Consider the following 14,091-nt stretch of genomic DNA (forward strand, 5'->3'; position numbering starts at 1 on the left):
TTACTAGGGACGGGAAGATAGATGAGGAATTAGATAGACGAATAAATGAAGGTAAGAAGGTTATTGGTAGAGTAGGTCCCCTTATCAGAAGTAAAAATATATTAAATAAAGCTAAAATGGCAATACATAATTCTATATTTATACCGACTGTACTATACGGTAGCGAGACATGGACTTATCAAGAAAAATATAAGAGTAAAATTAACGCAATTGACATGAGATTCATGCGTATAATATGCGGGAAAACCCTGATGGACAAAGTAAGTAACGAGGTAATTCTAAAAGAATGTGGTGCAGAAGAGACGCTAGTAGACACATGGGAAAGAAATCGGTTAAGATGGTTCGGACATGTTGAGAGAATGCCAAATAAACGACTAACGAAACAAGTGTATCAAGGTAAAGTAAATGGCAGCGTGCCCAGAGGTAGACCGCTGAAAGAATGGTTAGAATGTGTGAATGAGACCCTAGTTAGAATAGACATAAGAAGTCACAGAAACACGAGAGTCTGCTTGAAAAAATGCATGGACATAAAAGAAGCTAGAGAAGTGTGCCAGGACAGGAAAGTATGCCGGCAAATAGTTAATAAAAAGAGTATCAGTAGAGTGAATGACGCCTGAAACAAAAGACCTTGGCCACTAATGGACCCAAGTGGGGAACCTTACATAACGACTTCGTGAGGTTCTTCGCTTGGGGTGATTGCTAGAGAGATTGATCAGAAACCTGGGTCGGAGCAGTGTTGCGGAACGAACGTGTTATTTACTTAAATTGCACGAGAATTCTGGATCAATCTGAAAAATGTCTATCCCTTCCACACACTACTCCTTTCCCCTACCGAGTGAGTCACGCCTACCCCGAAAGGGAAATGGCTTAATGGTGCAATAATAATAATAATAATAATAAACATAGTATGTTTGAAGAAGGAGGTAAAGATCCTTGGTTTCTTAATTTGACAGATATTCAAATTCCTGATTCAGTTACAGATATTCTCAGATTAGGTCAAGGTTTTAGTAACCATGTGATAAAAACTAACGCAAAACAAATAATGGAAATAGTAAAAGATGTTGAATCAAATATACACAAATATCCTATTTTGGATCAGCAGGATTTCCGAAGCCAGGTTTTAAACTTGTCAAAGAGCTTTGTTGAGAAAAATGGGACAAACTGGCAGACTTCTTAATACTAGTATAGAGGAACGCAAAAGTGATGTTCGTTTAGGACGCTGTTATAAGAGTGTTCTTGCCAGATATACAAAGGCCTTTGTTGATGTTGACCATGAGTTTGACTGGGATAATGTTCAAATTTTGCATAGTGAAAGTAATGAGAGAAAGAGGGAATTCATGGAAATGTTTTATATTAAAAAACAAAAACAGTTATCTATTAATTTAAAAACCGATAAGCTGAACAAAAGTTACGCTAATATGATTAATTACATTTAACGTGGCTGTTGCATGAATTCTGTTTTTCTTTTACTTTCTCTATTTCTGATGTAATTGTGACAGATATTTATATTGTGTTTACAACGGATTAGCCTACCGACCCTCAGCCGATTCTCAGGTATCAAAGAGAGAGCACCTGTTCGTGGGTGCTGTCAATTTCTACCACTTAAATTTGTCTTGCCTTGATAAGGGTACTGTACGAGTACCAAAGTGTAATGCAATTTTATTTATTTATTTATGTTTTTTATTTTATTTTATTGTAATTTGATGATAATAAAAATGAAAAAAATGAACGAAAGAAAAAGAGAAGGAAGGGGATGTGGTTGGCTGCCTTCTCATTTTTCTTCCTCTTTTTTATTTTTGTCCGAAAATTTTATTTGTTTTTTTTCAGATTAAAATAGGATTTTTTGTTTTTGTTTGTTCGTTGTGGTCCAAATTTGGTCGTTGGATTCTTGTTTTATTTAACAGGATTTTGCATCAATTTGATTATTGGACGTTAAATGGGATTTTTAATTTTAATTTTGGTCTGATTTAAATTTCTTAAATTTTAATTCGCTAGAATTTAATTAGATTTCTCGAGGAATAAATTATAATGATCCAGAATGTAATTAAAATTCTCTAGAATGTCATTGAAATTTTATAGAATTTATTTATCATTCTTTAGAAATTAATTAGAATTCACGAGAATTTAATTAGAATACTCTCAAATTTAATTAGAAGTCTATATAATTCAATTAGAATTGTCTAAAATTTAATTAAAATTAAAATTTTATTAGAATATGATAATTCACTCGTATTAAATTAAATTATTATGTTTACTAGAGTTTAATCATACATAATATTTTAGATTTCAATCCAAACTCTCTGTACATTATTTTAAATATAATTGACTTGAATTAAATTAGATTTTTTTCATTCAGGAAATAACAATTAAAAACCAATTAGAATTCACTAGAATTGAATTCGAATTATTTAGAAACTTATTTTTATTTTTTTATTCATGAACAATAAATCACAATTCATTTGAATTTAATTAAGATTCTCTATAATTTGATTCGAATTTTCTAGATGCCAATTATTATTTCCCAGGAATAAAATTAAATTATAATTCCTAGAATTCTGTAGACTTCCGTCCAGATTCACTATACGTCAAATAAAATTTCCTAGAATTATTAGATTATTATAGTTTACTAGAATTTAATTATATAGAATTCTCTAGATTTCAATCGGAATTATCTGGGCTTTCATTTAAATCTATTTCACTACGATTTACTAGAATTAAATTAGAATTAAATTAAAATTGACTTGAATTTATTGGAATGGACTAAAAATCAATTATACTTGTATTATAATTTAATTTAAATTTACTGGCAATTGGTTAACATTCCCTTTTCAAAGTTTGAAATTCATTCTACAAAAAAAATTCCTATTAAATTTCTACTTTAATCAGACAGTAGTCAGTGCAGTTTTGGTGAGACAAGTCTGACTAAAACACAGCATTTCTACTTTAACTCTAACAGCAATTGAAATAATAGAAAATCCTTAAAAAGTTATGAAATAAGTTTAATAAAAACAAAAAGTAATAAAACAAGAGTAATCTAAATAAAAAACTTGTTGCTAACAATACCCTAGGATGTTAATAATAACAAATAATTGAAGGGTGGTAGTATAGAAATGTAGATTACCAACACTTTTTGGAAAATGTGTTTATTGCATGGCATATTTAAAAAAAAATCAGATACACGTTAGGTTCGAAGGATTTTAAATAGATTGTAAAATAGAAAAAATGTTATTTAAATTTCAATTAAAGTTTTAGCCCAGTAACAATTTTTTCTTACCGTCAGCATCAATATTTCTTGAAATTATCACCATTTATTGGAGAAAAAAAAATTATTTTTATATGCCCTTTAGCAAAAAATCGTCACACTAATGTTTAATTTTCTCTTTACAGATAGATTACGAAGTAGAATTAAATCATATCACTTATCAATATATTTTAACTATTTTATTTACTTTGAACAAATTTGAATAATAATAAAAAAAACTTACCAAAATAACAAATCTCAAAGTGTCAGAATTTGTATCTAAAGAATTATCTTCTTTTTCCTTTGAAACATCACGTACGATTCGCGATCCTGAGACAGCTATTAAAAATATAAAACAAATGAATTCATTTTAGTTACTTATTTATTTTAATGAACAAAATAAATAATGAATAAATGATAAATATACTTCTCAGTTTTTTCTTGTGAATTTTCTGGAAATCGCAATTTCCAAATGAATTTTAATTCTAAACATTTAATTCTGAGAGAGAAAATTTTAAATGTAAATGATTCTTTAATAATGAAAAGAATAATATTCTGTTGTTCAAGGATAAAATAGTTGTCGGTACCGGTAACCATGAAATTACCGGTCCCGACCAATTTTCAACAAACCGTACATTTTTAAAGATTTTTAAGTAACCCCTTGACGGTGGTGGTGGTAGATTCGAGCCACCCGGACTCTGCTCACTGCGGAGCAGTTTGAGCTCTTCAGGGAGGCCATCTAGAGGGCGCTCGCAAGTGTGTCACCAGATCAATGACCAAAATTCGGGACCTCCTTCTGTAGGGGAGGGGTTTTCGTATTCGTCACAGCCGACTCAGCAGCTAAAGCTTGGCTACATAATCATGATCCAACAAATCACGGTCCCGCCAATTCGATGCTCAAATGCGTTCGACTTGTTGTGGCTCGACCACCCCCACCATAAGGTGTTCGCACATGAGAATCGGCTCACGCACGAACCGTCCGTATATACACACTGAACGTCAACCAATCGCATGCGATCTGTCGTACTGCTGCGGTGTGAGCTGGTAACGTACCGTTCACCTATCGGACTGCCGTTCGTGAAGGAGAAGTTTGGCACGTTTCCAATGTAGTTTATTATATTATTTAATTATATATATAAATTAGTTTTTCCGCAAAATACACATAAATAACTACGAAGCTTGTCAAAGATATTCGAAATATTTAAAAAATATTACTTTCTAAAATAGCTTTCAATACCGACTTTTTTTCGCAATGGTAAACACTACACTCTCCGTAAACGCTCTAATATTGGCAACGTCGCAAACTTCTGCTTCTCCAGTGTCGGTTCGATAGGTGAACGGTACGTAGCCAGCTCACACCGCAGTAGTGCGACCGATCCCACGCGATTGGTTGGCGCTCTGTGTGTGTGCACGGACTTCTCGCGTGTGAGCCGTTTCCAGCATACTCTAAACCTATTTTAGTGTGCGAACACCTATACCGGGTACCCTCACCATACCCAGCCTCCCGAATTCCGTCTCAGAATCCAAAATGGAAGGGTCGTCGGGTGGAACCGTCTGATTGGTTGACTTTTTTTACCAAAGTAGGTGATGTTGAATTGATCCGAAAGATGGTACGGGTCAGTGTGGTTCTCAGGTAAGCTGGTAGGCTGGTAGACCCTGCTGTGGTCCTTCGGACTAAGTAAAGCGTCCTGGCGAAACGTCAGGCACGATCGGTCTCAGGGAAAAGACACAGCGGGAGGTTCCACACAAATCCTAGTTGTACAAATTCCTGACTACTAGGCGAGGGCTCGTACGGTCCACAACAACACGCCCTTCTACTACCTTGGACAAGTCAAATTTAGAAAGGCCGGCCAGAGACAGGAGGAGCCAGTCGGGACAGAAGAAGATCGGAGGTAGACCTAAATGAGAACTGCTGCTTTAGATATTCTTAACACGGGGAAGGCCCGGACGTTTCACAACTTGGTCTTGGAGGAAGTCATCCACATCACTCTTTGTACCAGTAGTTTTAGACAAGAAGTGGAGTCTCAGACGAACCCATTTTCTCTGATCACTCACAGATAGAGTTCGAGTTGGAACCCGTCGTACCTGTGGGTTCTTAGTAATCCAGAAATCCAATAAGAGCAGACTGGGATCAGTCTTCCACCGAACTAAGGATTGTTCCCTCGGAGATGCCCAGGTCAATTATAGACGTTAACATCTTGGAGAAGGCAGCCAAGAATTTCACGGAGGCCGTCAAATCTACCTATGAAAGTAATTGTCGACCCAAAAAAGTCCGAAAAGGTTGGAAGAAACTGGTGGAATGGGATCTTCAAAGAGCTTCATAGGGAAACCAGAGAGAGATTTAGACGTGCCAGTACTGGCGAAATGGTTAACTGTGGACCTCATTTACGACGATGAGGGATGAATAGAGAAGTGCAATACGTAAAAGAAAGCAAGAAAGTTGGCCAAACTTTTGCACACACGGAGAGAAGTTTGGTAGATCCGCTTACCCAACACGTACAATTATCGCGCCAATCACATAGTGGAAAGGGCCACTTCTGTTTAGTAGAACGGCTCTACTGATTCAGGAGAACCTTTACCCCGAACAGGCTCAACCTTTTTACCAACAGTATAGTCGAGCTGTTCTGCACACGCGGCTCTTGCGGCACAGTTCAGCGCTTACACAGTTTAGGAAAGTATAGCACCCACGTTTTAGAGCGACCGATTTCCGCAAGTTTGGGGTAACCATTGCCCCGAATCTGGAGGAGAGGCCACACCAAACCGAAGTGCAGCCACTCTTATCGCTAGCGTGCCGGTTTTACCTAACTTCTCTCCGTGCAGATGTTGAGAAAGGAGCACAGGCGGCTAGACTGGACAAACTGCTCTCTCGAACCCCGGAGGATTCTCACCTGATCAAGGTATATTCTCCGGGCTTCGTGTAAAGTCTGGAGACCATAAGGCTGGAAAGATCATTATAGAGCCGCTCGTGAGACTTGCTACGGCTAATCTCACATTGAGATATGTCTTGACGGCATGGAAAGGTACGAGAGTAGTCTTCATTCTGAAAGCAGACATGATCGGTTATACTTCACCTAAGGATTTTCGTTCCAAAAGCCTCACATCTTTCCCACTAAAAACAGTGGCTACTTCACAAGGAGCAACATGCATGTAGAAGAAATTTTCACTGGATCCAAACCAGTTGTAGGCATTTCCAGTAGGTTATCACAGAAGAAATCAACAGTTGGCTCTTGGGTTTAAAGCTAAACGCTAGCCAAGCGAAGGAAATTCTCAAGCTCGGGAAGAGCAGAGTGAAAGTCTTACAGAAATGTTTATAGGACATGGAAACCTCGGATATCACAAACATAAGACAGAGCTTGCAGATATCCCCTTTGTCGCATGTGCGGTTTGATGATGAGACAGCTATTTATATCCTTTGCCACTGTCTCGCGATTGCGGAAAAACGTCTAACACTCACGGCCAGTAACTGCATCAGTGAGTCAGACATATCGGTCAATAGCGTGGCTCTGATCCTCGACGTATGGAGTGGGCTTTGGGGTCACGTTTAAGCTCACAAGCTGACGCCAGAGGATAACCCAAGCGTTAGGGGCTGTTACGGTCTCGACCCAGAAAATAATAATAAAAAACAATGCAATTTTTACTTAAGATTTGAGGGCAAATTTGAATTAATTTTGTTTAATAGTATAATTTAAAGAACATATTTACAAAGATCTAAAATAAGTTCCTAAAATTCCGAAATGGAATGTAGAAGGTTTCAAAGCAACATTTTTTTTTTATTTTGCAAGATTACAACATTTTTTTAAAAATTCGAACAGATTTAAGAGATACTTAAAAGTTTAAAGGGGTACAAAATTAATTTCATTTAATACAGAATATAGATTTTTTAAAGATTTTAAACAATTTTGAAACATTTATTCTGAAGAAATAATTTTAAAAATTTCAAAACATTCCAAAAGTTGTTTAAAATTATGAACAAATATTCTCAAAATATTTAAAGGACATTTTTCAAAATTCAAGATTTTAAAATAATTTTAGGAATAAATTAATTGGAGTCAGTTTAAAAGGTACTTAGGAATTTTTGGAATTTTCAATTAATTAAAAATAGTTTTAAGTTCTAAAAGATTTCTGAAAATTTATAAATTATTTCAAATTATATTTGTATAAGTTTAAAAACAGCTGAACAAATAAACTAAAATAATTAATACTATTTTTTTAATTCTTAAATGCTTTCCAAGTGTCAGAAAGTCTTAAATATCTTTTAAACTACTGATTTTTTTCCTCAAATTTGGTAAAATCCTGTAAAATAGAACAAAATTTCTTAGAAATTTCCTACATACTTTTTCGAAATATCTGAAATCTTCCAAATTAAATTTCGAAGATTTACAATGTTATCAATAATTTAAGGTTGTTCTGGCGTTTTCAGTCAGAAGCAGGTATTTTTAGTAGAAGTTCATTAGATTTAAAAAGATTTCAATTTGTTTGATATTATAGGTTAGAATAATGGTTTTCAATATAGATTTCAAAGAGGATTTACAACGTTTGAATAATTGAAGGCTATGTTAGTATTTTTCGTCAGAAATTGGTATTTTAATTTAAAAAATTAATTTTTCATACAATAATCACAACTTCATCGACGATTTAAAATTTATGTTGACGTTTTCCACCAGAAATAGGTATTTTTAGTGAAAAGTCATTAAACTGGGAAAGAAGAATCACAATTTTTAAATAATTAGAGGGTATAAGATAGTGGTGTTATAAATTTCAAAGAATATTGTAATTTTTTGAACAAATTTAAGGTTATTTTAGTATTTTTTCATCAGAAATGGATATTTTAAATTTAAAAGATTAAATTTTTAAAAAGATTCACAGCTTCATGAACGATTTAAGGTTATTTTGGCGTGTTCCACCAGAAATAAGTATTTTACTAAAAAATCATTCGATTTTAAATGAAGTTTAAATTTTTTGTACAATTGTAGTTTAAGATAATGATTTTTATTTATACATTTCAACGAAGATTTACCATTTTTAAACAATTTTAGGTGATGTTAACGTTTTTTTACAATAAACAGGTTATTGTTTATAAAAAATTATATATAAAAAAATCATTTTGCCACAATATGTATGTGATTTTTAAAGAATTTTTCATTTAATATACCCATTATCGATATAAATGTTGATTATCTGAGTCTATACTACAATCCTTTTGCTATAATTGAGGCGCCGAACAGTGGGGCCAAATGAGGTGCCCGTGGACAAGAAACTGTTTAGCCCAAATTATTCGACCGATTTTTAATTTTTTTTAACTTAAAGCTTATGAAATTTCTAACAAAGTTGTCGAGGCATATTAAAACAAAAGATGTTTAATTTGGTTTTATTAACGAATGAAAATTAATTAAAAATTTTTTAAATTTCGAAGGTGTCATTTTGTGATAATTTATCCAATTTATGCAAAAGTACACAGAATTAGTGGGGAAACTTGTCTTGAATGATTTCCAACAGTATTTAACTTGTATAAACAAATAGAATTTGTTATTTTTATAAGTAAGTATCAAATCAAGAGTTATTTTTAACATATCTGAAGTTGATTTAAAAAAAAAACGAGTTCCTTTTAATGAAAAATTACAATATTATGCATTTCTTAATTAATTTTGTTTAAAAAAATAACACTAATTGTGTGAAATCAAAGAGTCGCACAAAAAAGCTATTAGAGAGATATTTATTGTCCTTTCTGTTCAAAAAATGAAACAAATCTATTTAAAAATTACGAATTTATACATGTGTTTATAAACTTTGTTTAAATAATTAACAAATGGTATCTATTTTTTATAAGTCATATCGACATTTATTTTTCGCTTTCCACTTAAAAACACACATTTCTGAAGTAGCTATATATACTTTTTACGAAAAATCTAACTTTTATTGATTAATTTGTTTATAAAATTTTTAAACATATTTTCATATATCTGATACTGTTGGACATCATTCAAGACAAGTTTTCCAACTAATTCTGTGTACTTTCGCATAAATTGGATAAATTCCCAGAAAATGGAATCTTTGAAATTCTTTTTTTTTATTTTCATTGTTAAATAAAAAAGATTAAATAACTTTTTTTAAATATGCCTCGGCAGCTTTGTTATAAACTTCATAAGTTTTAATTTAAAAATAATTAAAAATCGTTTCAATAGTTTGGGCTAAAAGTTACTAAAGGAGACATATAATTAATTTGCTGGAGTGGGAAGGCCTCTGAGTTCTTGAAAATAAAGGATTTTTTATTTTTTGAATTATTTGCGAAAAACTGTTTGTGAAAAACAATAGCTGATATTTCATCCCTAAAATTATAAAAATAAATTTTAAAAATGTTCTTTTGAACCAAAAATAGTTGCACTTATTACAAAAAAAAAACGAATTTTCAGTAAAATAATGGAATTCTCAACCAAAAATATTTTCTTCAAAAAATTTTAATAAATAAAGAATGAAATTTGTACCAAAATATAAAGGGGAAAATGGTTTTCAATAAAAAATAAATATTCGAATAACTATTTTTCTTTAAAGATTTATTTGTTTCCTCGCTTTAAGGTTATAGAATTGTAATTTATATTTTTTTACAGGATTTTAAAAAATTTTAAGAGAAGTTTAAGATAGTTTAAAATATATTTAAGACTTTTTGAGATTTGGAAAAATTGATTTAAATTATTTCAGGAATCTTAAGAAATTTGGTTTATTATCTGGAAAGCTTCGAATGCTTGAAAAAGTTTCAAAATTTATTTCGGAATGTTCAAAAATCTACATTTGGTTTTAATTTGTTTGAAATCTTTTCAAATTATTTTGGAAATTTTTTAAAAACTTCTCAGTCTTTTTTAAACTGTTTTAACACTCTATTTTTGCTTTAAATTTCAAAAAAATTCTTCAATAATCTTCAACATTATTCCTTTTTTTGAAAATTTTGGAAATAATTTGAAATATTTTAAAATCTTTTTACGTATTTTCTTCAAATAAATTTTGTAAAATAAAAAATCATTAACATTTTTCCCCGAAATCTTAAAAACACTTTTTATTATTTTGAAGCCTTCGAGAACCTAGTAAAAACTTCAATATTTTATTTCGAAATCTTGAAAGATCTACACTTTGTTTTAAGTTTTTGAAAACTTTTCCAATTTTAAATTATTTAAAAAAATGAATAATCACTTTAAACACTTCCAGGAATCTTCAGAAAAGATTTTTTTCCTGAAACTTTTCAAAATCTTGAAAAAACTTCAACATTTTATTTCGAAATCTCCAAAATTCTATTTTTTATTTTATGTTTTTTGAAATCTTGTCAAATCGTATATTATTTTAAAAAGATTTTTAAAACTTCTAAATATATTTTCGAATGACTATAATTTTTCCTAAAATTTTGAGAAAAATTTGCAAAATAAACAAATTTCCTGAAAATCTTCCCGATTTGTTATTCATAATTTTTAAAATCTTTTGTATTGTTTTAAAATATCGAAATATTGAAAAAATCCACACTTTTTCAAAAACTCTCTATTAATATTAATTTTATATTTTCAGTAAAAAATTTGCGTCAGACAAAGAAAAATAATCGCGCGCGTAGCGGGCGTCTTTGTTTTCTACTTAGCAGTAAATTAATTTAAAAATAAATAAAAATACAATAATTTGATTATAAAAATAATAAAACCTATATCTATGTATAGTAAAATACAAAAAATGAAAATAAAAATGATAAAAATGTTTATTTAAATGGTAATCAAATTTAGAATGTATGTTTTTTTAATAACCCAGAAAATATATTATTTGAAAAACGCCTGAGAAATTCTCCTTGAATTAATTCAATTTTTTAATTGATACCATATCGACTGAGTTTGAAACCAGTTTGAAAATGAATGTGCGACATTATAAAATATTCTTTGCTATTAAATGGTTTATAAAACTGAAATTACCATTCATCTCAGAGACAGATATTGACCTTTTGATAAGATAGGCAGAAAATGAAAATCGTATAATGAACTGGCGACAAAAAAATGAAAATAGACTGTAAAACAATTATCTATTTTTTTCCACAAAATTAATCCTCCTTTCAAGAGACTTTTTATTTAATAATTTTTTTTCCATTTTCTAATTTTCAATATTAATAATTTATCATTTATCTCATAATTTAAAATTATTATAATTTTTTTATTGTTCTCGAATTATTGTTTTGAATTTTCGAAAGTGAGAGGAAGTTGAAAATAAGGTACAATTTAAATTTGAGTTTAATTACCAATAATAGAGGTGCAAATTGTAGCCAAACCGATGAAATAAAGTTTGGATTGCGCCATCCTGGTGGCTGGAAAAGCAAAACTTTTTTGCTGTTTTCGATTAAAGTTTGCTTTTCACAAGCTTACGAGCCACGAGGTTGGCGAATACTGAGCAAGAAGATCAAGTGCAACTTATGATAAAATGGTTTCCCCCACCATGAGGTTATCTTGGCACGTGTATGGAAATAAGGATTCCCTGATAATAATCACTGTATAACTTCATTAGATCTTCCTTAAATAGTTTTGTTTTTATTCAGTTTTCTGAATTCTCAGTTCTGATGTAAATGATTTTTCTATCAATAGGCTCCACAAATTTCAAATTTGAGATCACTTTTGGATAATTTTTTGAAGCGGCTGAAAAATCATGAAAAATAAAATTCCCGACACTGTAAAATTTCTGAGTTGGAAAATTTTCGAATAATAAAGTTCCCGACAGATTATTTTTTATGAGTATTAATTATTGTATTTCTGTCGGGAATTTTATTATTCTGCAATATTTCAACTTGATAATATTATAAACAATTCGGGAATTTTATTATTCGGTATTTTTATGATTCAGGAATTGTAATATTCAGGAATATTTCTATTTATTAATATTACATACTGTTGGGAAATTTTATTATTCGGAAATTTTATAATTCTGGAATTTTTTTATATATGAATTTTCCAATTCGGAAAGTTTATTATTCGAGAATTCTCCAAATTAGGAGTTTTATTATTCGGGAATATTCTAATTTGGTAATATTATTAACTTTTCAGGAATTTTATCATTAGAGAGATTTCTCATTCGGAAATTTTATTATTCGGAAATTTAATAATTAGGGAATTTCAATATTCTCAATTAGTCCAATTTAGTAATATCATAAACTGTTGGGGAATTTTATTATTCCGGAATTTTACAATTCGGGAGTATTCCAATTTAGTTATATTCTAAACTGTTGGTGAATTTTATTAATTGGAAATTTCATCATTCGAGATTTTCATTATTTAGAAATATTTTTATTTTGAAATTTTATTATTCGAGAATATTCCAATTTGGTAATATGATAAACGGTTTGAGACTGTTCTTATTCGGGAACGTTATAGTTTAAGAATTTTATTATTCAGGAATTTTCCAATTCAGAAATTTTATTAATTGGAAATTTTATCATTCGAGATTTTCATTATTTAGAAATATTTTTATTTTGAAATTTTATTATTCGAGAATATTCCAATTTGGTAATATGATAAACGGTTTGAGACTGTTCTTATTCGGGAACGTTATAGTTTAAGAATTTTATTATTCAGGAATTTTCCAATTCAGAAATTTTATTATTCGGGAATTTTATTATTCGAAAATAGTCCAAATTGGTAATATTGTAAACTATTGGGGACTTTTATTATTTAGGAATTTTATTATTCAGGAATAATCCAATTCGGTATTATTATAAACTTCAGGAATTTTCCAATTCGGAACTTGCGCGAGACGTGTCAAAATGTCAAATTATACGCTCGGTTGCAAATGCTCAAAATTTGGTTTTAAGTACGCGATTTCATTGACAACATATGGAGAGAGTTGCTGCAGGTTCGTATGATAAAATTTCAATGCAACTTGCATTTTAATAATGCAAGAAGTATTATAGTAATGACTTCAAAGTTTTCTTTTCAGAAAGTTTTAGCAAACTAAAAGTTTATTTGAAAAAACATAATCTCAATAAAAGCTCCGCACTGCTCCGCTGATTTTCCTGTTGAAATACAAGCTCAGTGAGGTGGTGATTAAAACTTTTTAAAAATGTGCTGCTCCTAACTACTACTTTCGTTTTAAACACGTTTACAAGACAGGTGTACGTGCATAGTGATTAGGCGCAGCAAGAGCGAGCGTAACGTCAGTTTTTTTAAATTTTCTCCGCCATTTCGTGACGGCCATTTTTTTTTTTGACTATTTTGACCTCAAATTCGAATTCCTTGACCCCGAAAACTTCCTGAAGTCTTCTTCTCATGACCGTAACATCATTTTTTTCAAACTTTGTCCGGCATTTTGTTTTTGACAATTTTTGAAGGGATTGAAACCTCCCTAAAGACAGCGCCCTGGCGAATCATCAGGCACGATAGGCCTTAGGAAGAGGACAGGTCAACTTTTTTGTTTGCCGGCCACGGATAGGAGGAACCTGTCGGGACCAGGAAGATCGGGGGTAGACCTAAATTACTGCTACCGGCTTAACCATTATCCAAATTAACTTGAATCACAGAAAAGGCGCCTCTGCAGTTTTGCAGAGCAACATGGCTTCGAGGCACACATATAGCTCGTTAATCCAGGAACCTTGCTTCGTTCGAGATTCATACACAGCTAAAAATTCTTGTACAGGAACCACGGAGGATCCTGCACCTGTTCCTGTACACGGTACCGCACACGAACCTGTACAGTTAATCCCGACGGTTCCTGTACCAGAATTTGGCGAAGGAAATTGTACATGGTTCTGCATAGGAACCTATATGCGAGGTAACCTTTGAATGATCCTGTACAGGTTCCTTCTAGAGCCAATTGAGGTGTGGGTTCATGTACAGAATCATGTTTAG

The 14,091-nt window shown here is 31.3% G+C and overlaps 1 protein-coding gene across 1 annotated transcript in view; it reads right to left on the reverse strand.

Annotated features, from left to right (window-relative positions):
• Window positions 1-11,644, reverse strand: part of LOC117180431 (prostatic acid phosphatase-like) — a 25,358-nt gene extending 13,714 nt beyond the window's left edge. Inside the window, exons 1-2 of the mRNA XM_033372945.1 lie at window positions 11,499-11,644; window positions 3,486-3,580 (exon numbers count right to left, since the gene is read on the reverse strand). Coding sequence (XP_033228836.1) covers window positions 3,486-3,580; window positions 11,499-11,556 — 153 coding nt within the window. The 5' untranslated portion in view covers window positions 11,557-11,644. The remainder of the gene's footprint in view (window positions 1-3,485; window positions 3,581-11,498) is intronic.
• Window positions 11,645-14,091: the final 2,447 nt, after the last annotated feature.

Source organism: Belonocnema kinseyi, chromosome 1 (genome assembly GCF_010883055.1).
Source record: "Belonocnema kinseyi isolate 2016_QV_RU_SX_M_011 chromosome 1, B_treatae_v1, whole genome shotgun sequence".
NCBI lineage: Eukaryota > Metazoa > Arthropoda > Insecta > Hymenoptera > Cynipidae > Belonocnema > Belonocnema kinseyi.